The sequence below is a fragment of the Pogona vitticeps genome, chromosome 5, assembly GCF_051106095.1.
Source record: "Pogona vitticeps strain Pit_001003342236 chromosome 5, PviZW2.1, whole genome shotgun sequence".
Taxonomy (NCBI): Eukaryota; Metazoa; Chordata; class Lepidosauria; order Squamata; family Agamidae; genus Pogona; species Pogona vitticeps.
Window position 1 is genome coordinate 147,971,449 of NC_135787.1, and position 16,896 is coordinate 147,988,344.

At 37.1% G+C, this 16,896-nt stretch overlaps 1 protein-coding gene across 4 annotated transcripts in view; it reads right to left on the reverse strand.

Moving 5' to 3' along the window:
- Positions 1 to 617: 617 nt before the first annotated feature.
- OSBPL8 (oxysterol binding protein like 8) overlaps positions 618 to 16,896 on the reverse strand; it is a 102,382-nt gene continuing 86,103 nt past the window's right edge. For all 4 annotated transcript variants that reach the window (XM_020804278.3, XM_073000353.2, XM_078376931.1 and 1 more), the window contains 10 exons: positions 16,377 to 16,473; positions 16,073 to 16,171; positions 13,983 to 14,080; positions 13,077 to 13,166; positions 11,616 to 11,752; positions 11,270 to 11,455; positions 9,041 to 9,128; positions 8,154 to 8,253; positions 7,182 to 7,284; positions 618 to 4,920 (listed from right to left, as the gene is read on the reverse strand). In XM_020804278.3, the coding sequence (XP_020659937.2) occupies positions 4,785 to 4,920; positions 7,182 to 7,284; positions 8,154 to 8,253; positions 9,041 to 9,128; positions 11,270 to 11,455; positions 11,616 to 11,752; positions 13,077 to 13,166; positions 13,983 to 14,080; positions 16,073 to 16,171; positions 16,377 to 16,473 (1,134 nt within the window). In that variant the 3' untranslated portion in view covers positions 618 to 4,784. The remainder of the gene's footprint in view (positions 4,921 to 7,181; positions 7,285 to 8,153; positions 8,254 to 9,040; positions 9,129 to 11,269; positions 11,456 to 11,615; positions 11,753 to 13,076; positions 13,167 to 13,982; positions 14,081 to 16,072; positions 16,172 to 16,376; positions 16,474 to 16,896) is intronic.

A 16,896-nucleotide genomic window follows, 5' to 3' on the forward strand; every position in this document is an offset into this window, starting at 1 on the left:
GACACAACATATAGTATGGTTTTCTGTATGCTTTATCTCATTCATGGTGCCTCAGAAATCATTTTTCTTGAGAAAAAAACCTCACGTTCCTTGGCATGTAGAAAGATGTTTCCCAACTGGAACTACTTTGACTATGTACTGTATATGCCAAGTCAAGGATTAGTTGGATCAATATTTTTACCTTGTTTCAGTAATGCAATCTACCACTTCTGCATAGTGTTTTAATCAGTAAAAGATGAAATCAGACTTCTGAAACTAGCATGCAAATTAAGGATGGCTCACTTTCTTGACTACCAACTCTTCCCTATGCACCAAAATTTGTAGGAACAGGGCTGGTCCTTTCTTTAGTAGATTTGTGCCCAGATTTAGCAGGGAGTATTACCCAGTAGATTAAGGTGCCTCCCACCCTGGTTCAACTTAATCAGAACAGCAAGTGTTTGATCTTCTTTAACAGGGTTCAGAGATACACAAATTATTGAAGAGCTTGCCCACATGCTATCCTTAACATATGTTTTGGGTGCCCTCCAGACATTGTTGCCCTGTTTAAAAAATGGAAATGCACTCAAAGAGTAGCAACAGGTTTTACAAGTTTCAGACATACAAACAACTCTAGATAATTGCTCTTGATCGCATCTTTTATTCTATTTTTTTCAACTGTACAAAACTATTGACCAGTGGTAAAGCTTTACATTGACAAACAGCCTTCAAAACAAGTTGTTGACCTCAGCTGTACAATTAAGCATGCAATACACAATTTGCAGTCTTTTCCAAGGATTTTTCCCTCTTACCATACTGCATGCAGCATGATTTAAAAAGAGTGTAGCAGCAACAATAACAATGCTATTTTACATGATACACAGAAACAAAATGCATACAAGTTTATATATTTTTGAATAAGTGCATTCAGTCACATTTTATTATCACTTCTAGTTTTTCCTTACATATACTGTATGAATTAGACTAAATACTGGTCCTGTACAGCTTTAGTAAAACAACCAATTTTCATTTAAAAAATATGTAACAGTATAAAAATTTAAGCAGTGTTAAAATAAAAAGGGGAAGGGGAGAAAGAAGTAAAAAAATATGCTAGTGGAAACTGTGTGAGGTTCAGAAATGAGAAATAACCAAGAGTTCAAGAACAGTGGAAGATTGTATATTTAAAAAGTGCTTTCCAAATCTGAGCCAAAGTTTAAATCTACAAAATGTGCTTCTAGGTGCACTCAAGGAAGCTACTGAAAGTGTTATTTCTCATAGGTTTATCAGGAGTTGATTTAACCAGTTTTTCTCTTCATACCCCCCCACATACTTTTATTCACAAAAGCTAATTTCTTAGAATCCTTTTGTCCATGAAAACAAAAGTGAAGCCACAATAGTGTGTTAGTGGTACTATGGTTCTTATTATGGCTATTTTTGTAGTATCACATACAAAGCATTGCAGCGTCACTGTGCAAGAATACATGTCAAAAGCCCTTGTTGGGTCTAGCCATGTCTAGTAGTTCAAAGGGGGAAAAACTGATGTGTTTTTCTATAATTGTACCATATCTTTCTATAAACATTTTAAAACTTTATTTTGGAAATGTAACAATTTCCACAAAGTTTTATGAAGAGATATGGCACAGCCTTAACAACATCTTCATATATACACATCTCACCTCTGTGTGAACTCCATCAAGGCACTGTTTCAGTACTCAGGTATCTGATGGCCAGCTCTCAAAAATGCCCTCAGATTGAGGATACAATAGAAACACAGTAATCACTCAGTTCAGCAGTTAAGTATTCTATTTACAATAAGATAAAAATCATGAATAAGAGATAGCAATTAAGCATGGAGGATGACAGAAATGTATTTAACTACAGTTCTATTTCATTAATATTGAATTGGCAAGAGGATTTTCCCAAAGGCACAAGAGGGCAGTGAATTATAAATCTGATACATTGTACAGATTAGCTGTTTGAATGAATTCTCATGAAAAGCAAGCATGCTATACAGTTAAGGGGATGCCTAACTGGTAAAAACTAACCATTACATGAGACACAAGAAACTGTATATTGCCAGAACTCTTTTTACACACAACACATTTCTTTTCATTTTGTTAATGGTTACATGGCATATTAAAGGCTTATAGTGCATTTTCTTTAAACAAACAGCCATAAATATGGCAAAAACAAACAATTCTGAGTATTTTCTACTTATGTACAATGCTAATCACACATGACTGATTGAGAAATCAAGTGTTTTCCATTAAATACTAAATATTAACGAAGAGGCCATTATCCTCAAGAGTTCGAAAAACTATACAATCACAGTTCTTTTGTTAGTATGTGCAGAATACAGTCAATATGAAGGATGGATTTTAAGGTCATATAATACATGGTTAAATATTATATATGAAGAAACATTTCATAAATCAGGCTCATACTCAGTTATACCATTTAAAAAGTAATCAGACAAAAAATTCCTTTTTCAGCTCACACAAGCTGGTGTCAGAAAAAAAGCACTGCGGTTTCACTGTCTAACAAAATACTCCAGCTAAAGAACACAGAAATTTAGGTGTTAATAAGCTGTGCTTTTTTATGTTTGACACAAGATGGTGAATTCCTGTAATTTAACTTTGTCACAGAAAAATTAATCTTTGCTTTCTTAAAAGAAGTAATGCCTAAAACAGTGATGAAAAACATGGGACTCCAGATGTAGTTGAGTGTGACTCCTGTCAGTCAGCCTGCAAGCCCAATAGAGAGGGATGCAGCTCAACAACATCTGAATGGCATTTATATTCTCCATCTCTGGCCTAAAAGAAACCAAAAAATTAAATACATTTCCTACCTACTGCTTACCAAGAAAAAAAATCATAAACAAAACATAAGAGAGTGAGTAGGCAAAGACAGAGCATAGTATTTGTGTGCAATAGCAGATAGGATCAAAGAACCAAAAAGAAGAACAGACAGGATAGTTTTGAGAGATGACTATTGCAGGATGAATAATTTGTTGTCTCAATAGTTTACATACAAAGGCAGATCACAACATTAAGTCTTTTCATAGTGTAACTGTTTGCTTTTGTTAACGTCATAAAATATCTTTCAATAATCCCCATTTATAAAACATGCTAGTACCTCAGCCACTTTGTGAAGTGGCTTTAAAGACTAAAACAGTGCTACAATCATTCTAAAATTTCTTCTTAAAAACTTTAGAAACCACATAGTAACCTCTCATGGAACTAAGAAAATGCTGCTCAATGTATTTAAGGATTTGAAAAAAAAGGTTTGGCAAGAATAGTGTATAAGGCAGAATGGATGAAGGAGACTGAGAGACAGGTTAGGGATATGGAAATATGAATCAGAAATACATGTTCCGATAAATCTATATGCATGTATCTTACTATTTGGGACTGTATAAAAACAAAGTAAACTAATAGTTCCTTAAAGTCATTTAAATTCCAAATTGAACTGTATTACATATGCATGCTTAGTGTGTCTGTTGCTGCTGCAATGAAGGACTGAAGCTTACTGCTGTTCTCTGTGTTGCCATGCATCTGAAACTAAAAGTGTATATGCCATGTAAACACACAGAATAGAACTAATGCTAGTCAAAATTGTGTTGTCTTTCGATATTTAATTTTTAAACTACTCAGATTTTCAAGAGGGAGCTTTTCATTTGAAGAAACCTAAGTTTATAGTTTAGATCACATTAAGCATAGACTACTAAACTAGACTAATGAGCAAATGTTGCTAAATAGGCACTGAATGGTAGATTAAGCAGCTATGGGATGTTATTATTTGAACAATTAAATTGCTATCCAAGTCTGATGACAACGAGATAACTATTCAGATACAGTTACATGCAGACAGCCTGAATTGGTCTTACAAGCCCATTGTTTATAATGTAGATTTTTTAAAAATAACCACACCATCTTCTGTTAACATTCCAGAGACAGAGTCCAGAAAACCTTTTATTACCCACTAAAGCTTCTATTTTTTGTACCCAAAGAGTCAACCCTTGTATGTTCCCCTTGTTGAGGAGTTCCTGAATTTGTTGACAATATGAGCAGCAGTTTGCAGGCTGTCAAGAAGAGTTGCTGCTTCAGGGGAAGTGGATGAAAATATCACTGGGCACTTTAAAACAGCCATGTGCAGCTCAGGCTGGTTAACCAATTCACTACTGTTCTCACTGGAAGTCTATTTACATGAACTAAGGAAAACATCATTTAAATAAATAATCATTGATATAGTGATATGATACGGTTAATGAACTATTTATAGATTAATATTTTGACATCCTTTAATGATAATAAACAGCTAGAAATTTTAAACTTTGTACAACTACTACGTTTTCTAAACTGAGGCCACTGGATATTATTTTCCTAATGAATCAATATTCTATTAAACTCTGAAAAGGCTTGAATTCAATTTGTTTAGGTAACATGGCCACTGGGGATTATATGGTTATAATGAAAAGTAAGTCTTTAATGCTCAGTTGGACACACTCTGTACTGCCAATTATCATTACAATCTACAATACTTTAAAATATGAAAGGCAGTTATCCAACATATCAAAGATGCAAAAAGAATGGTACTGGCACGTAAGCACTGTCCGTATCACCTGGCTAATATATAATATAACATATACTGCTCTATGAGAGCACAAACATTTGAGGCAAAGGTCTAAGTCTTCAGGGCTCCTGTGTGTTAGATGATATTGCCTTATGTGAAGCCAACTCAGGTTTAAAATATGGTCCCACGAAGAACATAATCATTCCACTTCATATATATTCTTCTCTTCAGGCATTCTATTTAAACAAGTAATTGATTATAAGCTGCAAGAGAATCATCAGCAAAATGAAGACATAATGTTTGAACTGAAAAAAGTTACTATCCGGAGGCACTGAGCTTGCAGACATTCGAGTTCTTAAAGCCATGATGTCCCTACAAAACAAAAGAATGAACAAGATAAATGTACAGATTGTTAATACTGAATTCAGCACTCAGAAGCAGAAAAATGTCACATAATAAGAGCATGACTGTTGGATAGGGATCTATTTAGATAACTGTGACATTTCTAGCAGGATTCTGGGCTAACCCATGGCTTCCACCAATATGACAGGACACGGGAGAAGCTTTGGCGAAGATTTGCTGTCACAGAAGAAATGTAAGACATTGGGGAGGTGTTTGCATTAATAGAGTTGGCATTATTATGTGTGTCCCAATGCCTATAAGCTCTTATTGTCCAAATACATGGGAAGATCTGCTACCAAATAGCTTTAGTAAAATATAACCCATACTATTTGAATATTTGGGGTGTGAATACAGAAAAAATAAATGATGGTGGAACACATAAAAAATTGAACAAAGAAAAATCCAGTGATTATGATTTAAGCAGTGATCCTCTAGGGGCTCTCATTAATTTCAAAGCCACAAACAAAGCTCGTTCTTTATTTATATGGCTAAAATATACTCACATATTTTTATGTCTGTTTAATTACAAACCAATAAAGTTACAGTTATTTATTAAGGCTATTTTTATTTTTATGCATTGTTGCAGCTGAGAACACAAAAAAGCAAATATTACAGATGGTGTGTTTGTAATACTGTATATTATTAATTAATCAATTAATGTTCACTTTCTACAATCTCAAAAAAGGTTACCAATCTAATATAATATCCCCTTTTATTCCAGAGCCATATTTTAACCCTTTGTTACTTTTTCTCTTTCCATTTACAGTATTTTCTTCTGTGATCACTCCCAGGCTCTGGAACTCTTTATTGAGAGAGGCTAGCTTTGTGGTGCTCCAACCTGCTGTCTTTCTGTTGGCAGGCAAAGATCTTGTTATTTAGGCTGAACTTCAGCATAGGTTTTAGCTTATATGCTGCTTCTCTCTCTATCTATCTCCTTTCTAGGTAAACTATTATTAGTATTTCAATTAGTATTTTAATCAACATTTTAATTACAGGTGTTTAAAGTGTTTTAAATTTAACTGTATTTTACTTATGAGGCTAATTTTATGTTTTATGTGTCACTGGTTTAATTTTATGTGCCACAGGCTTGAGTCTGTAGGAGCTGAGCAGGACTGTTGAGGACAGGACATTTTGGAAATCACCAATTCATAGATTTGCCATAAGTTGGAAGCAACTTGATGGCACATAACAATAACAAATGTTATGTTAGTATTTGTGAGTTGCTGTATCTTAATTTCTATTGTCAAACTATTATCTAAGTTTCTTTGGGTCCTAGTTCTGGGAGAAAAACAGCATATAAATAAAATATAATAAATAAATACATAGTATAAGGTTTCAGATATAAGAGTGGGATACAATTAAATCTAATCAAATTTATCAAAGTCAGAGTTGCTATAGGATAATTATTTCCTGTAAATTCACAAATCCATTTCAGCCTAACTAGTCACTGTTACAATCGTAAGGGCATGGTAGGTGAAGATTATCTGTCAACTTGTCAGAAACTTCAGTAACTAGCTAGATTCCCACTTTCCCACCTGCTGGCAGAATTAAAAATTCAATGTTTTGTGGACACAGCTAACTTTCTAGGGAAGCATATGGATAATATATATTTCATTAATCTGCTGCAGTAGTCCTGGAAACTTTAGCAATAAAATACTTTCACTTGGTATTTGTGATTCCCAAGAAATTATGAGGCATTCTGGCAGCAGACCTTTAGAATGATGCATCATTCTGAGTATTTCTGAGAAAAATATAGCATATTAAATATTAATCTACAAAAGAAATACTTTATTTACATTTGTTTCATTTAATATAAATCAATTCATTTATGAAAAAGCACAATTACACTCCAAGATTTTAAAAAGCATTGCCATATCAATATGCACTGCAGAACTGCATTTTGTATCTGTCATGTAGAATAAATTAGTTTACACAGTGCTCTGCAGGTTATCAAAGTGGTACAATAAGAAAAACACAGCTTTCTCTTACTGAGGTGAAAAAAAATGTGAAGACACAAAAAGGCAACAGATACAAGGAAATTGGTAAGAGAAAATTTAAGATACTCCTATGTCCCAAAAGAGTGACTCTTATCTAAAATGTAGATAATATAAAAGTTTAATAGTATGTTATTTTATTACACATAAGTGGTGCCTTTTTTGAAATGAAGAACTCATAGTAAAAACAGAATATGATATTGCAAAAAATAAAATAAAATACAGTAACATTCCTACCTCCTAATGTCTTCCTGTGTCGCCCTTATAGATTCAATGGCACTCTGCAGTTCACCAAGGTCTAATGTCTTCTTTCGAATTCTTGTATTGTGTTTGAGTTGTGCTTCAAAATCAATTCAAAGAATGTAAATAGATTAAATGTATAAATCATGTAAATCACATCAAAAAAATTTAATTCATCACAAGAGACTAGACACCTTTTTCATGTTTAAATTCTGTTAATTGTGACAGAAATATGCAGCCAATCCTAAAATTATGTGTCTTTTAGAACAGAATCCCTTTAGTCTAGAGGGGAGTAAAGATTTAGCTTGTATACACACGCCCATCCGAGTGAAGTGGGCTAAATAGGGTCAGGTGAGGTTCAGTCAAGATCTGGTATACCATTTAGTGTGAACCTCGTATGGAAATGGCTTATGTACCTCAAGTGATCCTATTTGGTTCAGCACTTTCCTCTTTGATTTTCATGATATTGGGAAGTTAAACTCTTCATCTGCTCTTCCATGGATCATGGAGGATCAGAAGTAAAAGAAACAACTTACACTGTATTAGGGCAGCGCTGATGTGCTGCATCCCTTATATAAAAAAAGGAAAATTGCAAACTTCTTCTCAGAATCTGCCCAAAGCTGAATCCACTCCCAGCTGGTAGTCAGGGGTGAATTTATCTGCAGGCACATTCCAGTAAGATTTCAATTTTTATTTTTTTGTAAGTGATGCAGTGCCCTATTATTGTGTAAAAACAAATTACTTCACCTGCCCCTCCACACAGAAGCAGAGGATGTGTTTAATTGTCTTCTTAAGCCACTTCATGCTATGGGAAAGTGAAAGAGAAAGGCAGACTGACAGTGACAAGTTTGCTTTTGTTCATGGGCTAAATGCCCACATAGTCACCCTCAAAGTTATGACACAAATTTATTATATTAATGATAAATGTAACTGAATAAAAGGGGGATGATAAAGAGATATTGCACTTACCTTCACTTCCTGAGGAGTCCTGGTTATCAGGTTCTGGTGAGGAGAAGCCACACTCCCCTTTCTTTGACTTAGCAGATCTTTTTATTTTGGGAACACTGACCTGTAATTCATAAATCCAAAATACTTCTGCTCAGAAACAAGGAGTTGGATCCAGATATATTCCATGTAGTTTTGTCACTACTTGAAGACAGAGCAGGGTAGCAATTTCACTATTTCCCCCATTCCTGCAACTTCCAGAGCCACCTTCCATTCTGTTTTGGAAGACTGGGCCACCTTTTGGAACAGTGTAGGAGGTGACAAAGGAGGAAGTGGGGGAATGAAAATCACAGCTCTACAGCCTTACTCCACTTTAGTGGATCCTAGTTCCCTCTTTGAACCAGAAATGTATCTCTGTTCACAGAGTGGCACATCTCAATCCAATTCTACTAGAGATAAAACATGTTAGATAAGAACACCTTGTATGAGATCTGCTTTTCAATATAAAATGGCAGGCAAGATACCCAGGGATATGAAGAGATTACTTCCAAAACATTTATTAATAAAGCCATGAATATTTTAGAATAGAATTACAATGCTAAAACCCTGTTACTTAGCATAACAAGTCACACTAGAGTAAGCCTACCGAATCAGTGGTGATTTGGTAAGTCCATTTCTATATAAGTTCCACTGACTCACATGGGTCTACTTGAATTGCAACTTATATCTCTAAAGGAAGGTACAACTAGAGTAGGCTGATTTGAATCAATAGAATATATATCAAGGTGTTGACTCACAAAATCCTCAAAAATGTACTAACATTGGAATACTAAAGGAAATCTGCAGTTCCAGTCACTTCAGTTAATGTAGTAGCTAACCAAAACCAAAAACATCTCTTTACAAGAACATACCATTGGTGTCCTATGTCTGACTTTTGTTTGAATGGCACCATCTTTTTCAAACTGGATCATATCATTCAGTGGATCCCATGGTCTTGTGCTGTGGGCAACAGATAGCATGTTCTAAGACCGATATACAATAAGTACTATTTCAACCCTACTACCTCTAGGGAAATATTCTTTGGAAAATGAAGGGAGTTCAAAGGAATAATTCTTAATGACATGTATCAATCCTTATGCATCTCAGCTAACACCTAGAAGGGCTCTTCATCTAGAGATGAAAATAAATTAATTATGAGAATCTGTTCTTCAAATGTACCAAGTATTTGATGATCCAGTGGTTCCACCTATCAGGAAGAACATTCCCTGGGCTAAGTTCCACTCAAGGCACTCTGGTTGGTGGAAAAAGATGAGGCAATTTACCAACCATAACCAGAATGTGTGTGCAGGAGCATCCAATGTGTTGTGTTTGAATTTTAGCTACATGCTACAACCTCAGGATATAAAAGAACAAAACACCTTTATAACTATCTTTTTAGGAAAAGAGAAGATGGAGATTCAAAAGGGGCAGGCCCACCACCACCACCACCACCACCCCGCAGGCAAAGCGCAGCTTTTCAGAAGCCTCCTGGGTGCTTTTCCACTGCTGAACAAGCCCCGGGAGTCTTTTGAAAGCAGCGCTTTGCCAGGGTGGGGGTGGGGAGGGGTGGCAGGGGCAGGTCTGCCACCCACCCCTTCCCACCCAGCCCCACAGCGCCGCTTCAGAGGCTTCCCCAGTGCATTTCCACTGCCTGTTTACCTGCTGGGAAAGCCCAGAGAAGCCTCTGACACCCTGCACCAATCAGCTGTGAGGCGGGCGGAAGCAGAGAAGAGCACACACACCCTGCCCCCCCCCCCACAAAGCACCACTTTCAGAAGCCTCCCCGGGGACTTCGTCTTGCGAAACAGGGCCATAGGAAACATCGTCTTGTGAAGCACAAAAACCCTCGCTGGACCCATTTGTCCAGCGAGTTTTTCGTCTTGCGAGGCAATCGTCTTGCGGGCACCACTGTACAACTATGAACCAACTGTGTATGCTGCGTAACATTTGAGGGTTCCACTCAAATTTATTTATTTATTTATTTATTTATTTTATTTAATTTTTATACTGCCCATCAAGCTACTTTGGGCAGTGTGCAACAGAAAGAAAAGCAGTTTTATATAAGGCAATTATAACAAGCTAAACCTACTTTCTAAGAAATAAACAAGACAGGCAGCAAAAACTTGTTCATCAGCATACCATGTGTCGCTTCTTCCCCTTTTACTTCAACCATTTGATGAGAACCTCCCCAAAAGCTTACTTTAAAAACTCTATTTTTAATTGTTTTTTAAAGAAAAGAAGAGAGGGTGCCTGGCATAGCTCCTGAGGCAGCGCATTCCACAGAGGTGCCACAATAAAGAAAGCCTGGCTTCTGTTTGCCATTTTCTGGAGCTCTCAATGTATCAATATCCACATGTGAGGACCTGGTCAGACAGGCAGTCAAACTTGGGAGAAGACATTGAGACAAGGAACAAGGTCCCAAACTGTTCAAAGCCTTGAACCTGGCACAAAAGCGAAACAGTAACCAATGCAGGTAAACCAGAATTGGGCCTTGGAAGCAGAAATGAAGGATAGGAAGCTTTAAATTGACTTCAAATGATTATTTCCTGTGTTGTGATCCGGTTTACACTTGCAGAATTGCACCTACAGGATTTTGCTCTATGAAATTTGTCAAACCAGAATTAGATCCTTTGTCAATTACTAATTATACTGACAATCCAAGCTGATAAAACAAGGCAGAAAAATGACCAGTTAGAAGAAGAAAATGAATGGGCATCAATTACAATAAAAAAAAATACATGTGAAGTTATACAAAAATGTCTCTGTATCATCTTATTAGGAATTGGGGGGCAATAGGGTTAAGTCGGTTTCAGCAAAAAAAACCCCAAAAAGTCTTCTGGCACCTTAAAGACGAAGATGTTTTATTTGGCAGAATTTATGAATTGCAGTCGATGATGCACAGGATGAAGTAAGTTGCAGTTTATGGGAATTTATGCCAGACAAAACTTATTAATCTTTAAAGGTGTCACAAGATGCAGAATTAACGGTCCCCAAATCTGTCTTGGATAGTGGCTGCTACATAGAATGTGATTTTCAGATTTGTTTACCAGTGACTTGAGTGGAGAAAAATGATTTTGCTACTCCCACTAATTGTGACCTACTCTGCATATCTGTAATTCCATTCTCCTGTGAGAGGATCTGGGTCAAACAGTTTGCACATCCATTCTTCACCGTGGGCTTTTCTTTCTTTGGCAGCTTTTCTCTGAGCTTCCTCCAGAATACATTTTTCATTAGTTGCTTCTGCTTGGTCTTTGCTGTTTATAGCTCGAGTCACATGTTGCCAAAGTCTATTACACAAAACAATAACGTTTTAATATTCAGAAACAGCACAAATTCATTTATTTTTTCACTGGATTATGTTTTCCATTTACTGTCTGTACTTCAGCCATTAACTGCACAGTTCTGGTGTATTAACCTGTAACAAGTGTAGATATACAGTAAACTTACTTTTCTGACTCAAAGTCACCTTGCTCTTCAAACTTCACTGTGTATCTTCTCAATCTGTGCTGCCTGATTTCAGGTACTGGATTCCAAAATGTCTCCACAGCATCTGTCTTTTTGTCTCTAATAATAACTTCACTATCCTGCAATAGTTAACGTGTTAGATTACTTCAACAGCCAAAGAGTAAATAATTCTACAAAGTCAGTTAACAAGAAAAATTTTCTTCAGAAAATCACTTTTTGTAGGCAAAAATTTATTGTGTCAGTTTCAACAGCTGAAAGTTACACATGAAAATAGTTCTCCTTATTTCAGCACCAAGAACCTGATTCAAGGGAAAGGAATAATTCAGTTTCAGTTGAGTTTTGGACTGTTGTTGGTGAAATACAGTAATCTCTAAATCTTGTTACTAAGTGAACAATTAGTGGAATGTAGTCCACTAAATTTCAAGGTTCTTCTAATCTACCCCTAAAAGTGAAATCTACCAATGATGACCTCACCACCCACCTGTGACTCTCAACTCACTATCAGAAATTCAAAGATATCTATAATGGAAACATTTAACTAGCATACATCTGTAAGATAATTTTCAGCTGTGGTAATAAATCTACTGGAATATAAATTGCTCCTCCACAGTTTGGAGTCATCAGTTCTATCTGGGCTCCATCCTCCAATCATATGCTACCAATGACCTTATCTACACAAGAGACACTCTAGACCTACCGAGGAAACTACAGTCCACTTACAACATCAACTTTTGATGTTGAAGCCTTTTATACCAACATCCCACATTATGACAGGACTACAGATCATTAGAAATACCAGTCAAGATGAAAACTCAACTAGCTATTACCTACAGTGACTTTGTGCTCAGACACAATTACTTTACCTTTGAAAGCATCTCCAGATTAACAAAATCACCATGGGTACTCATCTAGCATTACAATATGCAAATACAGTGGTGCCCCGCATAGCGAGGTTAATCCGTTCCGAATTAACCGTCGCTATGGGGAAACATCACTATATGGAACGGAAAACGCCATAGAAACGCATTAAGCTTAGTTTAATGAGTTCCTATGGCTCTTAAACTCACCGTTCTGCAAGTTTCTCCATAGCGCTGCCATTTTCGTGCCCTCGGTAAGCGAGGGCAGGGCGCGAAAATGGTGTGGGCGGCCATTTTCTGCACCCGGCGGCCATTTTGGAACCGCCGATCAGCTGTTCCCAAAATGGCCGCCGGGTGCAGAAATGATCGCAATGCGATGTTTAGCCTATCTAAACATCGCAATGCGATCGCATTAGCGACCCCAAAAAACAGGTCGCTATGCGGATTCTTCGTTAAACGGTGCGCTCGTTAAGCGAGGCACCACTGTATATTCATGGCAGACTTGGAACAATGCATTCTTATCTGTTGCAAGAATATAAAACAGTTTTTTAAAAAAAAAGAAACAGAACTACTGTATGTTACTTACCCAGTGGCCTTCCAGAGTAGCTAGAACTTCTTTTCCCAGTTTAATTTTTCCCACTATTTGATTTACATTCTCATTGTTGCCTAAAAATGGCTATTAAACAAGAAGGAATATATGTTTGAGAAAACTGCGAAACACTCCAACATTTTATATAATAGGAAAGACTGCTAAGTGATTTCTAAAATATCAGCCTAAATTAGTTCAAGGTATCAAACCAGGCACTGAATTCTCCTTACTGAATAAGTTACACAGTTCAAATTATGCACACATACTGTATATCACCAAAAGATTTTGTCTAGAGCATGGCATTATAAAAAGGACAAGGCAAGATACTGTCTTGTGGCACTGTCTTCAAGCATAAACTACTGTCATTGTTAGAGGAGGGCTCTGTGCACAGAATAGAGTCAATATGATTTACTTTCCCTGTGATTCTTTCAAACAAAAGAAAGGGTTTGGACAAAAGGGTTTGGAGTTTTAAGAATGTAATAAATATTTAAAATTGCTTTTCACCCTTGCTAAAAGAAGATCTAAATACATTGGGGTATTCTACTAATAAAACTGCCAACCACAGTGAGATTTTTCACTCTTGCATGATGGTCAGAGATAAGCACCTGGGGTGGGGTGGGGATGTCACCATCAATATATTTTGTGCAAAACAAGTGTTTTCCCCCCACAAAAAAACCCTTCAAATTTTTTTTGCAAAAAACCAAACACAAAAGCAAAACAAAAACCAAAAACACCCAAGTATGAAAAATGCGAATGAACTATCATAGTCTTATCCAGCAGAGACAAACCTTTAACATTGTTCTCATGTATGAGAATGAAATACAAAGAGTTAACATCCTTTTAAAAACGTATTTACCATTTTTCTCCATTTAAATCTACTGTCTATGAACAGGTCCAACTGACCTTTAGTTTGAATTCAAGGGCAGCACTGTATCCTGTTTTTTCACATGTGATGTTAACAGTTCCTCCAAGCTCTAAAGTCATTGTACCATAAAGAATTCCTATAAGAAAAAGAATTTGTTTTATTTCTAGCTTTCCTACAAATCTAGCAGAAGACTACACATCAAAACTAAATTGTTCTTGTTGCAATTCATGAGAAGTCAACTTGAACACCAAGCTGCCGCTCTTGTGGAATAAAAAAGGGAACAAAGGGAGGGCCATAGGAGACAGTCTGAGCATGTTCAAGGGCGATGGGGAGGAGAAAAGGGTTGGAGCTTCAGAACTTTCCATCTGTGGAATGCTTGTGCAGAACCCATAAATGTGAGTCATAGAGATGACAAAGAAGAACCATGAATAAAACTGCCACTGATTGCAGAGAGCAGACATTTTAAGTCATAGTTCGCAAAGTGCAGCGTTTAAGTCACAGGCAACCCTTCAAGGATATCCCAGCTTCCCACGCTTGGAAAACTATGCCCCAAAAATTCTCTGGGGTAAGTAATTCACTATTTACATATTATCCCCCACCAGGTCTATCTTAGGCCAGAAGGGAATAGATGGTCACTTCCTGTTTTTTTTTAAACACAATCAATTCCTATCTTGGGGAAGGGGAAGCCTCTTCTGGCTAAAAATGGGAAGGTCATAAAAATGAGGCTGTTAAAACGGCAAACCACATCGCAAAAGGCTTTGGGGGAGCGGGGGGGGGGGGATGAGAAGGGTTTTCCTCGTAACTAAAAATGTTTCCCAAGGTGATGAGTAGATGTGGTTCTCCCAAGACAAGGGAGAGGTAAAAATAACCCCTGTACCCTAACAAGTTGCTTATCTCTGCCCTACATAATATTATCCTACAAAGTAGTCTTTATAGAGGACTCTAACAAGCATTTACTTTCATTTAAGAGAAAAAAGATAAACAATGTAAGTTTGCAGTTAGAAGTAGAGCTCCCTGAAGAGTTAAAGAGCATTTATTTTTCCTACCACAAGGATCAGCTTGTTAGTGTCATTAGGAGATAAACACTGTGATTGCACACAAATGGATCTTGAAAAAATATGTCTTTACAGCTGGTATCCTGCCTCTGTTGTAAGAAACACCATTTCTTCTGTTGTTTCATCCCTTATCCAAAAAATTCATTCCAGTGATTTGAGATTCTGCCTCTCCCTTAATCGTTAGTGTTAGCTAGATCACTGGTTCTTAACCTTGGGTTACTAAGGGGTTTTGGACTGCAACTCCCAGAAGCCTTCACCACCAGCTGTCCTGACTGGGGTTTCCGGGAGTTGCAGTTCAAAAGCATCCGAGTAACAAAGGTTAAGAACCATCGAGCTAGATGGTATAATGTAGTATATTGTTTTCCCTTATAGGAAACTCTGGAAAAACCAAGCAATACTTGTGCTTCTCACAAAAAGGAGGAGATTCGGTTTCCCCTTCTTACTTAAGCAAACACTGAGGACTTGATGAAGTGGTACAGTGGTGCCTCGCTTAACGATGTTAATTGGTTCCAAAAAAAACATCGCTATGGGAAAACATAGTTAAGCGAAACACCATTTCCCATAGGAATGCATTGAAAACCGGTTAATCCGTTCCAATGGGAACAGATTGCCGTCCTTAAGCGAAAATCCCCATAGGAAACATCGCTAAGTGAAACAATGTTTCCCCCAAGGGAAAGCCATTCAAAAGCACTGAAGCCGGCAAAAGCACTGAACATCGCAATGCAATCGCATTAGCGATCTAAAAAAATTAGATCGCTATGCAGATTCGTCGTTAAACGGTGCACTCGTTATGCGAGGCACCACTGTATTTGTGAAGGCTTTCACGGCTGGGATCTAATGGTTGTTGTGGGTTTTTCGGGCTCTTTGGCTGTGTTCTGAAGGTTGTTCTTCCTAACGTTTCGCCAGTCTCTGTGGCCAGCATCTTCAGAGGACAGCACTCTGTGCTCTGGTTACAATTCTTTCTCAAGTTCTCTGTACTTGCCAAGGTGTAAAGGTAAAGGAACGGGTAGTGAAGTTGAACTGACTAGAAAGCCAGTTAGTATTTATAAACCTTGGTGGATGGAGGACAATACCTTTACAATGTGCATATGGCATGGTCATTACATATTCCTCTCCTCTGTTCAGAAACATCAGTCGTCCTTCACCATCCAAAATGGCAGATAATGAATTTCCTGAAAAACAATAAAAATTGGGTATTCAAAGCAGCATGTCACACAAAGGAAACAGAACATTTACCAGACTGAACCACTTTCAATTTTCTTCACCGCTTTCATTAATTTTTACTTTAGATACTGTAAAGATTTATTCCATAAACATGCTTAACTATAGGCTTGTTTTTGTAGATATGTAATGCACTGTAGGATTTGAAAGACTTACCATAAAACTTAGATTTGGCCAAAATATTGCCACTAAGGCAAAATCCATCCTTTCGATTGCTTACATAGAATGCAGATATTGGAGGATGATGAGATACCTGTTAAAAAGCAGGTGATCTGTGAAAATCATGGAAGCAACTGAAAAGTTCACTAGATTTATAATCTGAAATTCTAAATCCTATATGTGCAAGCAGCTGCAATTCCTTATGACCATAAGTATCATAAAACTTTTTAAAAAAGGTCAACCACTTTGCAAGGACCTCTGATTTAACTGCATGTGAGGAGACTGGTGCAGCATGTATAGTAAGAGCAGGGAAGAAGGGGCAGGAGGTCTTCCTAGCAGGCACTGTCATACTGACACAGAATGAAGGGCCAGGGAGGGGGGAGATGTTGTAATTCACAGGGATGGCATCTCCATTTATAGACTTCATGTTCATTTGAGTGCCCCATCTTTGCATTTCAGCAAACAGTTTTATTGCTTAGTTGGACAATGAATCTTTTTAAACCATTATCATTTTAGT